Raw genomic sequence first — 12,310 nt, 5'->3', positions numbered from 1 at the left:
TAGGATTGCGTTTTTTTTTTTTCTTTTTTTTTTTCTTTTTTAAGTCCAAGGGAATAAATATAAAACTTGGGTTAAGACCCATTAAAAGATATAGATCTAGCTGGGCTGCAAAAGGTTTGGGGCCAAGGGCTTTGATTGAATGTGAGTCCTTTTATTTCTTGCCAGTGTCAGGAGCCCAATTTCACTTGAGGATTCAGTTAGCGCGCTCTTTTTGGGGCTCGACCAGCTTACGATATAGCTAGATAAAAGAAAGAATACAAGTATATCCCGTTTACATAAACCAGCATTTAAAACTCGTAATGACATTATTCAGCAAAAAATAAAATAAAACTCGTAATGACATTAGCTACAGTATATAGGCTTGGAATTTTTTTTTTAGGCAACTAAAGGGATCGGACTTGGGCTTATAGTGCATTGCAAAAACCATATCAGATAAGTGCATTCTGATATAGTATCTTCCGAATTTGTTTGGAACATTTGATCAAACAGAGAGAAATCAAAGAGCTAGAAAAATTTGTCTACAGAATGTATAATCCCAAATGCCAAATAAGGCTTTTTATGTTTAAAATTTGACCATAAAGTACAATCGCATCATTGTTTCATGTTTTCCATGCCATTACAGGAAAATTCACAACAACATAAAGACACTTCATTAATTTTGTTCTAAATGAAACCAATGAACCATACCTCTAAATTTCCATCCAATCCAAGCTTTATTTAACGACAACATCCATTACAAACAACAGCATTCAAAGAACCCAAAGAGACATTGAATCACTTAATAGCAGCATTTTACTAAGGCACAATCTTGTACCCTTTCACCTTATCAATCCAAGAAATGAAGGAGTTCTTGGAGTTCCTGAACCCCAAAAACCCATGCTCCTTACTCTTATTCATGCTATCCAACAAAGCCTCCCCACCTAAAATCAAATCCACAAACCACCAAACCCCAACTTCATCCAACTTTGTAGGCTGCAACTGATTCTCCTTCACAATCTCATCCCACACAGGACCCTTATCTTTCATCAATTCCACCAAGCTCACTCTCTCACCCTCCTCAAACCCATACTCCTCAATCCCAAACTGCTCAGCCAAAACCTTCCAAAAATGCTTCCACTTAAACACATCCCCATTGTTGCAATTAAAAGCTTCATTCCTCGCATAAGGATCCACCGCAGCCCAAATTTGCTGCTCGGCAATAAGATCAGCATCAGAAGCCACAGAATAACACTCCCACGCAGCTTTAGCACCAGGGAATTTCAAAGCAACCCCTTCATGTTTACATATAGCAGCGTAAACACAAAGTGTCCCAATTATATTCATCAAGCTATAAGGCGAAAACCCAAAAATCGTGTCAGGTCTATGAACCGACCAAGTCAATCCCTCTTTTTTCTCGGACTCCTCGAACAGAACATCCTCGAGCGTGTAGTAAAAGTTGGGCACCTCTAACCTCGGCAAATCTTCCGAGAAAGGCGGATCGTGCCGTGGGAACCCAGGTTTTCCGAAAACCTCGAAGTTTCCGATGTAGTGTTTAGTACCTGTCTGGAGGCAGATGTGTTTGAGGTTCGGCGCGTTAGGGATCACCGCGCGTAGGACATTCCTGAACATGGCACCGTTGATTTCACAGTTCTCAGACTCGATGGATTTGTTGACCCAAGTGGCGTAGAAGATGTGGGTGACATCGGTGAGTTGAGAAAGCTTGGACTCGGTTTCTTGAGGATCTGAGACATCGCACTGGATATACTCGATGGGGTGGTCTGAATTCCAGTTTGGTCGTGGACGACGCGCCACACCATAGACTTTCCATGGCCCACCTGGGGTATCTGAAAGTGGTAATATTTCAGCTAAGCTGTTGCCAACTATGCCTGTCACACCGATCACTAATCCCACGCTCTGAAACCCTTTTGGTCCTTCATCTTCATCAAATTTCTTCTGTAAAAATTCATGAAAAACAGAGTTAGATTAAGCTTTAGATTAGAAAGAGATTTAGTATAATTGTATTTGGGGTTGTACTTGCCCTGGCAGCGCCAATAGCTCCAGCCCACCACCAGCTCATTTTTTAGGTTGAAGAAGAGAGGTTGATGATGATGATGATAATTGAAGGGATTGGAATTTGGGATTTGGGAGCGAGATCAGTAGGTGAATGAATAGGAGCTGGCTAACTGTCAGTCTCGAATCTGGATGGTTGAATTTATAGGGGGTTTGATATATTGGTTGGAGCAAGTTTTGAGTTTGTGGTCAAGGAGGACAGATTTGGGTTGAGAATTTTAACTTGGTAAATTTCCTTTTGGGGGGCTTTTGCTTGATACGAGAGGGCATAATGTTTTTACTTTTTTCTTTTTCTTTTTCTTTTTATAATGAAAAATGACGTATCTACAATATTTTTATAACAAATCTTAAGTGGCATGTTATTATTGATTTTTATTGTTGAGGCAAAAAAGTAATGTTAGTGTTAGGTTCAAATTTGAATCAATAATAACTAATCATCTGTAATTTGTTGTAAAAATGTTGTGGACGTATCGCTTCTCTTTTATAATTGTTGCTGCGTTTTTTAATTGATGTATAATAAAAATTATACTAATAAATAAATTGAAGTAAAAATAATTTTACTTTAATCATAATAAATCATAATTATGAAGAATGTTGTAAGAATATTGTCTTATTATTTTTAATTTTATTATTAGAAAGTTACCACGATACAAGAGAAATTTAAAGCATAGATATCTATAGTGAAAACATCCGGATGTGTTAGTTGAGCTTTAAGGATATTTGTCTTCTTAATATCACACTCTAAAATAATTTAAAGAAGTCTAAAGTGAAAAAGATATAATTGAATTTTACATCTTGAACACTAATTTAAATAGATATCTAAATAGTGTTATGGAGCACAATTATTAAAGTCCTAAATCATTTAAAATTATTGGGTCCTATATTGCACATAATCAACATTTAAATAAACATCAATTAATCCTAGTCCTATTTTGGTTTCCATTTAAGATATTTATGAGTAGGCAAAACTTAACACATTAATTTAACCAATAATGGAGTTACCCATTTATTTCACAATTTATAATTAAAGAACCCATTATTTGAGTTACTAATTACTCTTGAGGATCTTATTCTCTCTTCCTTTTTCTTTTTTTTTGTGGGGGGGGGGGGGGGGGGGGGATTTACAAAAACGATCATATTATTATATTGATAAGCTTTTATTTTTCTTTCCTTAAGACATGAAGAGCACCAAACTTTCATCTCTATAAGCATTAAGCAAAAAGGACTCCTTCCATTTCTAGTAACGATTAGGATAGAATGGAATAAAATATAATCTATACTCCAATTTTCTTTATTTATTTTTTTATTTCCCTTTTATGAACATTGTCTCAACTCACAAGTGAAAGTTAGATGATGATTATGTTTATTTTAATGTCCATTCCCTTTCTTGAATATATATGCTTGGGCCCTTTGGGGCATGACCCAACCAAACCTTCAAGAATTACATGCTAATTATCAGCAAATTTAGTAGTTGAAATTCGGTCCATTTTGATCCACATCAATCCATTCAGTTCATTTCAGTCTACTTTAGTCTATTTAGGTTAATTCAAGTCTAATTTGGTCGATTAGGTCAATTTTGGTCCATTTACGTCCACTTTAGTCCTTTTTGGTCTACTTTAATCTATTTGATCCATTTCGGTCGACTTTAGTCTATTTGGTCCATTTCCATTCCCACAACCCTTCAGAAACCAAAGCAAGACGACAGTCACTAATCTAACATGACAATCAAAGTCCATCTCAAGAAATCATATATAACACTTACAGACATAAACCACAAGCATAAAACGCATACAAAATCAAAATTCAATAATTACCCTACTAAAAAAACTATGGGAAAAATGCTCAGACACCCTTTAAACTTTCAAGTAGTGGCCATAACACCTTTTGTACTTTAATTTTGGCCAATTTACTCTTTGAACTTTAAACATCTACCAAATCAATACCTCTGTTATTCTTCTATTAACAAACTAACACTAAAACCAACATGAGAGGCACCTGTGAATAAAAACCAAAGCTGAACTGTTGAGAGAGAAGGTGAAAGTTTGGGAAATTTATTAGATAGTTTGGGAGTATAGCCCCTCCCTCTCACATGGAGGTGGGCCCTATGGTGGGTGGGATTCACCCCTATGTGAGAGAGAGGGAGAATATTCCCAGAGACCCAATAATAACTCAAAAGTTTGGACTCAGTTTAGAGAGAGAGAGAGAGAGATGATCCAACAAAAGTCCATAACCACCATGGCATCCTCTCTCCTATGTTGGAGTTTCGCCATTGTCTCGTTGGCTTTTCACCCACTGGTATACTTTTCTTCTTTTTTTTTTTTTTTCTTTTCTACTGCTCTATGTTTTTCCAATTCTCTATGTGCAATTTTTTTTTTCTTGGTTTGATACTTGTGCAGTGTAATGAAAGCTGACGTACAGTGCACTTAAGGAATTGGATCGTGGACTTTAAATTAACTCTTAATAATTCAATAAATCTTGACATGCTCGTTAAATAAAACACATGCATTACCCAATAAAAGTAAAGGGACTAAATACAACAAAGTAAATGGACCGGGATAAAAATAGGACATGTAATTTATGAAAATCAATTAAATTATTTAATCAGTTTGATGCTCAAATCTTAATGGCATGCTCAAATAAGGAGACCCAAATGTTATATTTAGTACTAATTTTACATGGAAATCACACTAAAATTTTAGCACGTGTTTCATAGAAAATTACACACTTTTTCCACAATTAAAATGTAACATAGGTAATTCATTCAATTAGTGATATCTCATTCAAATTAAGTTTGATTTTTCACCCACGACCAATCAATTATACGGAATTTCATTGTTTTGAATATAACATCAAAATTAATCTTATCACATGGTTAGATTTTAATTTAAGCTCAATCAAATTGATAAAAATCAACAAAAAAATGGGGTTTAACCCTTAAAACCATTCAATCCTTTTATTCAGGGCTAAAATTTCTATCAAAATTTAGAGCTAGACAAAATACAGTATCAACAAGTACCATGAAAATTTTTCTTATAAGAAAATCACTTGTATTGCGTTGATTTAATCCTAATTAGTTTTAAAAATACAAAAATTAGTTGAAACATATCATAAAAAAGGATGATTCATTTTGTTTATATTATTACTTATTTAGGAAAGCTGTTAGTAATTGAATGGAAGATCAATAGTTTAATGATTGCTTGATTGTGTATATTAAAAAAGATGTAGCTAATAACATTGATAATGAAGCTATGAAAACACTAAGAAGGAAATTTCAAAACTTTATATATTTGCATGTGTGTATTTTTTTTTTTGTAATGTCAATATATTCAAGTTTTATTTTTATTAATTTAAGTGTTTTAATGACCACCTTGAAAAAAATCCTTAGAGTTGCCATTGTGTAGCTAACTGAAAATCTTCATTCAACATAAAAGCCGCACCTTTTCATGTTCCATGTTAAATTTCATTAATTCTTGGATGCAGAAATTGAACAAGAAGTGTATGTTAAATGTTGGATTAAAAATTTTTAGTCACTTGACTTTTACTTTAATTGTGAATTTAAAGTTTTTTTTTTTTTCCAAATTAGTTTCTCAAGTCAAGGGTTTTTTTTTTTTTTAATATATATATATATATATATAAGATAGAATTTCTACTCTAGCCTAATCTAAGTGTATATGTGTGCGAACCTCCTTCTTGAAGACTTGAACCCTGGCCCTTGCCCCCCACACCCCACAAGCATTATACTTATAGAGTGACTACCGCACCAAGGGTGCGCGGTGGTCAGTTTGTCCATTGTTAATGCATTCTATTTTTATTAAAATTAAGTACAAAACATTCATTTAGGAGATGCACTATTTAATAGATCATGTTGGTTAATGAGTATAAATAAATAAATAAAATTAAATAATAATAAAAAAAGCATTTACATCCCTTGAGATTTTTAGTTATTACACTCACCTCCTTTTTTGTTTGGACTTTGGAATAAGATACATCATGTAAGGGCACAATTTTGATCCCTGAGCTCAAAGGGTTAAAAGATTTAAGCCCAAAGAGCTCAATATAATGAATTTGTAGAGAATGGGTTAGAAAACTAGGCTCTAATGAGTTGGACAACGATTATAGTTGGCCCAGATGACAAGAAAGTAAAGACAAACTAGTTTTATCCAAAGAAAATCATCCTCAGCACAATCCAAGGAGATTAGTTCTTGTATATATCTCTTTTGAATTTGGTTATAAGTCTAGTTCTTTGTTCCTACAGTGTTTTTCTCTTCATTCTCTGATCCCTTTCCCTCAGGGTCTTCTTTCTATTTTATACTATCTTCTTTCTTTCATCTCCACCCTCCACGTGTAAATTAGATCATTAGTATTGATCATTGTCCTATCAACACTTTCCTGAAATTTTTGGGAGTAGTTGTAAGGCTGAAAATTACTGTTTAGATATCACTTCCTCATTAATGTGGCCAAAGAGTTAGCTATAGAGTATTTAATGCGGTGGTAGTAGCTTTCTCTTAGATATTTCATGGCTTCCCTCTATTCTGTGCTTTCATGATATGTATCCTTATCAATAGAATCTCCCGGAACGTTACCCTGGATGGCAAACCACACCTCGGGACCTCTACTTTGCTCAGCCGAGGAGGCATTCCTCCTCGGACCACCTTCTTGAACTCTTATGACCAAACCCCACCTCTTCATTCACTCACGCGGACTCCTATGACAGCGTTTACTCGTCCTCGAATTACTGGTCGTCCTCATATTGGGCCCCCGGCCCAACATATATATAGATATACACTACTGGGCCTATCACACCTACACATCACATCTTATGTCCAAAACTTGACATATGTCCGAATTCCAATGTATCAAGTGCATTACTGCACTGGTCACAAGCATTTTCCTAGAATTTATCATATCATATCATAGATAAATTTTGTCCTAAATAGTTTTGGACCACCCCCTCCCTAACAATAGAATCAATCAAAACTAGCCATTTTCTTGTCTGAGCCGACGAGTTTGGGTTGGACGTGAGCAATGTTGTTTCCCATTCACTTTCTTAGGCCTTTTTAATTTTTGGTCACCAAAGAAGAAATTCGTTGAGGAGATGTGTGCAATGGGGAGGTTTCCCTCCAAATTACAAACCTAAGGCCATCTTACAATTTTATGGGCCTTAGAATCAGGAGTGTTTTGAATAGCTTTTCATTCTGGTCTTTTTTTTTTTTTTTTTTTTTGTGTTCCTGATCAATTGGTCATGATCGATATGCATTATAAATATTCCAAGAAGAGTTATGCTGGTGTCACATAAAGTGGCACAACTTGTGCCACAACTCGCCCACGTGACAAGTTGTGAATGGCAAAGAGGTGTCCTCACATGGACCCACCATTACCTTTCTACCATTCACAACTCGCTATGTGGGCAAGTTGTGTAACTTTATGTGTCACAAACATAACTCTTCCAAGAACTAGTTGGACCCTAGCCTGGACTTAAAAGAAAACCGGAATTATAAAGTCAAAAATTAGGCATAAATCAGTGGGCAGCCATGTACAAATTAAAGATTTAAAGACAATAAGCTCGAAGGTTGCCATATTTCTTTCCCGCACCCCATTTTCCATAAATAAAGTAATAAACTAGGCAATACATCTTTCGAATTCTTTTTCAATCTATTTGTTTTAATTATGTTCCTAATTTTTAACATATATATATATATATATATATATATATGGGGTTTCAACCAAAAAAAAAAGTGGGTAAATCCAAGTGTTTTGGAAATTTATTGGTTAAAATTAAATAAATTAATTATTTGAGACAATTTTTTAAAAAAAAATAAGAATTTGAGAGATAATAGTCTCAAGAGCCTTGTAATTCATTTGTCATTTTATGGTGTTTTTAACAAAGACGTCTAGAGTTCAAACATGATGAAATTGTTACCCAACAACACTAATTTTTTCCAACTTCCAACCTTTCAAAAGCAATATGTTTTGTGTTTGGGCATGAGAGTTAGAAAAAACATGTTGAACAAAATAAATATCAATCAATTTTGTTATTAATATTGAAAAATAAAAGCAATTCATTGATTCTTAGCCAAAATCACATCAAATTAAATGGGGAAAAAAAAAAAGCTTTTAAAAAGAAATCATCCAAATTATTACAAAAGAAATGAAGAAAATCTCTAGAGAGAGAGAAATAACTAACAAGCGGTATTTCTTTTTTGGGCATAACTAGGGGTGTCCAACCAGACCCGGTACCCGACCCACCTGCCCAACCCGCCCGATCCGGCCCGAGAACCGGCCGACCCGACGCCGATGACCGTCGACGGCGGATCCCCGATCCCAAAATCCGAGTCCGACGGGTCGGTTGACGGATTAAAGCATGGAAAACTGATTTCAACCGACCCGACCGGAAAACACACCGGAAAAGCTTTCTCCGTCGATTAAGGTCGTTTGCCGGTATGATTTTGTCCGATCTGTCGAGATCCGGCGAGATCTCGTCGATATCTGGCCTGATCTCTTCGAGATCTTGCCGGATCTCTTCGAGATCTCGCCGGATCTCTTCGAGATCGGGCCTGATCTCGTTGAGATCTGCCAAGATCTCTTCGAAATCCGGACAGATCCAGCAAAAATAAGCAGATTTTGGCAAAAATCCGGCGCGATTCTCACAATCCGAGTCCGACCGGAAACCGACCGGAAAATTTTGACGTCCGACCACCCGAACCGTTGCCGTCGGCGAGTCGGCGGCGGGTCCATGTTTAGGAGACTCGAAGTGATCGGGTCGGTTCCGGGTTGGGCACAAACCCGACCCGGACCGAACCGTGGACAGCCCTAGGCATAACCATAAAAAAATAAATAAAAAGATTTATTCCAATGTTATTGAATCCAAAAGGCAAGTATTGTAGAAGATAAAGCAAAAAAGCATATTAAATTAAAATAAGAGACCCCACAGGAGAAAAAAAGAATCAAGCTGTAGCGTGTAGATTTGTAGAAATCGATAGCTTATCAACTTTATTACGATAAAATAAGGCAACGGGTCTAGAATTTGATCCTTTTTTAACCCTTAAATTCTTTCAATCTACCTTTTCTAATACCTAGAAATATGCAGAATTTTCTACATTTGAGTCCAAATACATTAAAACCAAATAATGTGCAAACTGGGCCAAAATGGCCATATGCCACTATTTAGCATTATATTTAGCAACATATCACTAATTGCCAAATATTTAACAATTTACCACCTTTTTAAAATTTGAGTTTACCATGTAACTCGAGTTCTAGAAACTCGAGTACTTTGAAAAAATAGTTTTCAAGTTTGTCGTGCTATTTTCTATGGAACTCAAGTTCTTGGAACTCGAGTTATATAAAAAAATGGTAGCTATTTTCCATAGAACTTGAGTTTGCGAAACTCGAGTTACACGGCAAACTCGAGTTTCACAAACTCAAGTTTTAAAAAAGTGGTAAATTCTTAATTATTTCGCAAATAGTGATAGATCCATACATATTTTGCCAAATAGTGGTACTTGGCATTTTGGCAGTGAAAACTGCTCCAAAATATTTTAATTTATTTCTCATCATTTACTGCATAAAAGTAGAACAGAGAAGGATAAATTAAACAAACCAGACATGCGAACCAGCAATAACAGGATTTGCAGTTTTGATTCTTTTGAACAACCAAAATCCCGCCTCAGCCGAAAAAGAGCAAAAAATAACCACAATTCCCAAAATTTAAGCGTTGATCTCCCAAGAAGTTCTCAGTTATTTATTATGAGACACAGAAATAAGGAAACAATTGTTCATTGAAGAGGAGTTGATGAAGCAAGAGGAAACTCAAGGAGGACAATGTTCACTTTTTATAGTTGAGTTGATGGCAAGCTGACACCAAAAACTCGACGGTCATACACATGTAAAAGTAAAACTACCTTAGGCCATACATACTAACATATGTTTCGGTGTAATATCGAAGTGTGATCATTGATTAGACCCTCAATGTCATTAAATTATATTGATACTTTCAGTTGTATGATGTTCACTGATCTGATGGCTTGATAAGGTAGTACTAGGTTTTATGCCTCGTGATTTTTGGTGGAGTTTTTCCCTTCCACCCATTATAAGTAATGTCAGAGCCCTGATTTTTGTTTTTTTTTTTGCCATAGGATTGCCTCGATCTTCCAGTAGTTTCATGTGGAGGGATTTCTTTTGTCAAGTTTCTCAATTTCTAAATCCTATTCTACAACTTATCTGTGCCCTCCCAAATTCCCAATCTCCTTCCAGGCTTCAACAAATGAAGATTATTCTCCATCAGGAATATAGAAATCACAATCTAAATGGGGGACCCAAACTAACACCAATGTAACAGAAATATCAGAACTTTTCAATCTGAAAAATGGAGCTTCTAAACAGGGGAAAAAAACCATATCTTTTGAAATCTCAATACCAAACCTCTCAATCTCAAACACAATTTTCATTTGGATACCGCTTATCGTTGAAGACTGAAAACTGAAAACACAGTAGCAAAATAATTTTTAAATGTGTGAATAATGCCATGAAACCCAGTTTTAAAGAAAAAGTTGTTGAAAAAAGTACTTACGAGTCCCATGAACAATGCATGAGACCCACATATCAAAACGCAGATGTGCAATTCATTTCATTTCAGCAACATCCAAACGTGCACCCCGTGTCTCTTATATACATGCGGTTCAACTTTTACTGATGAAAAATACGCGTGTAAACAATGAACTTAGAAAGTTTAAAATAAAGCCAATAGACAAAAAATTAACTACTCTACTTCAAAACTAAAAAAAAATTGAAATTCTAGGAAAAAAAAAATCCCCTCTATGTGATAAAAAAACACATTTTTCAATTACTATAGATGGCTTCGCATCTCTTCCTTCTACACAGTACATTAATCAACAATTACTCCAGACTCTTCATTTGCAATATACAACATCCAAAAATTAGTAAAACTTTTCAACCCAACAACTGGGAATTTACTTATTTATAAATTGCTACAGAGAGAGAGGGAAATGACGGGATTGAGAATGACTTTGGCAACAGAAACTCGCTTGGAGATCTTCTCCCCAACATTCATAAAATCAAAGAACTAAACCTATTTCAAGGGGCACCTTCTTTGCTTCTTATCAAGGGCATGTAAGCTTTCTATTGTAATGGATAGAATTTTTTAGAGTAAGATAGATAATTTCAAACTACCCAAAACAAAAATTGTAAACCCAGAAATTCAAACTACCCAAAACGCCAAAAATCCAACTAAAAAAAAAAAAAAAAAACTGCTAAGTTGTAGATTGACCCTTGATGGCCATGAACAGAGGCTTTTGTGGGGTTAGTGCTATCCTATTCCTCTCTCAACGATTCTGCAAAATTTGTTAGGAGAAGGGATTTCCTATTTTTTTCTCCATGAAAAAGGTGAGCTCATTTGAAACCTTTCCTCCTCTTGAACAGAGGCTTTTGCGGGGTCTGTGCTATCCTATTCCTCTGCCTCTATAACAATTTACATTTGCATATAATCTAATAGAGGAGTTAGAAGTGTTTATGTTTATCCAAAAAAAAAAAAGGGGTGAAATTATAACTTGAAGTCACGGCTTTGAAGTACTAAAAGTGTGAGTTTGGCTCACTATAGTTTTTTTTTTTTTTTTTAATAATTCAATAGGTACAACGAGGGGAGAGAATTTGAATCTTATATGTTTTGAAAACATCAAGAGATATGTCAACCAATTAAGTTATAAGTTTTTTGCTTTTTTTTTTTACTTTATTTTATTTTAGAATTAGGTTCTTGGCTTTAATATAGGTATAAGATGATGGTGAGTTTGTCTTTTTAGAAATCTACTATTTAATTTCTTCTTTTAGAAATCATAATGTGCTAATTTTATAATACTTGTGAACAAAATTGTAAAATTTTTATGTCTCTAAATTTATTAATTATCTTAATATTAGTGTGTAGTCTCATGCATATGCATGAATACAATTAAAAATAATTACAATTATACAATTCAAATCATACATTTTTTTGAGAAAATGTTCAAATATATATATATATATATATATATATATATATATATATTAATAGGTAAATCTTAGAAAAAATCCAATTAGATTCTACAATTGAAGTCTAAATTTGCGCTATGTATCCTAAATTATTTATTTTTAGAAAGAGTTTTATTTCTTAATTTTGGAGTCAAATGTGCAATTACATCATAAATATCCATCCAAGTGAGTTATTGTGTACAAACACCAAAGAGTTTAGAATTAATGAACATAAAAAAAT

At 34.6% G+C, this 12,310-nt stretch overlaps 1 protein-coding gene across 1 annotated transcript; it reads right to left on the bottom strand.

The window, feature by feature from the left end:
• Positions 1 to 530: 530 nt before the first annotated feature.
• LOC126709464 (3-oxo-Delta(4,5)-steroid 5-beta-reductase-like) lies at positions 531 to 2,242 on the bottom strand. The gene is made up of 2 exons (XM_050409717.1): positions 2,018 to 2,242; positions 531 to 1,932 (listed from the first exon to the last, which is right to left on the bottom strand). Exons 1-2 carry the CDS (start codon positions 2,054 to 2,056, stop codon positions 796 to 798), a joined length of 1,176 nt encoding a protein of 391 aa, XP_050265674.1. The 5' UTR covers positions 2,057 to 2,242; the 3' UTR covers positions 531 to 795.
• Between the last annotated feature and the right edge of the window lie 10,068 nt (positions 2,243 to 12,310).

This window comes from Quercus robur, chromosome 2, assembly GCF_932294415.1.
Source record: "Quercus robur chromosome 2, dhQueRobu3.1, whole genome shotgun sequence".
NCBI classification, from domain to species: Eukaryota; Viridiplantae; Streptophyta; class Magnoliopsida; order Fagales; family Fagaceae; genus Quercus; species Quercus robur.
The sequence above is the reverse complement of the archived record's forward strand: the minus strand, read 5'-3'. Positions and strand labels throughout refer to the sequence as shown.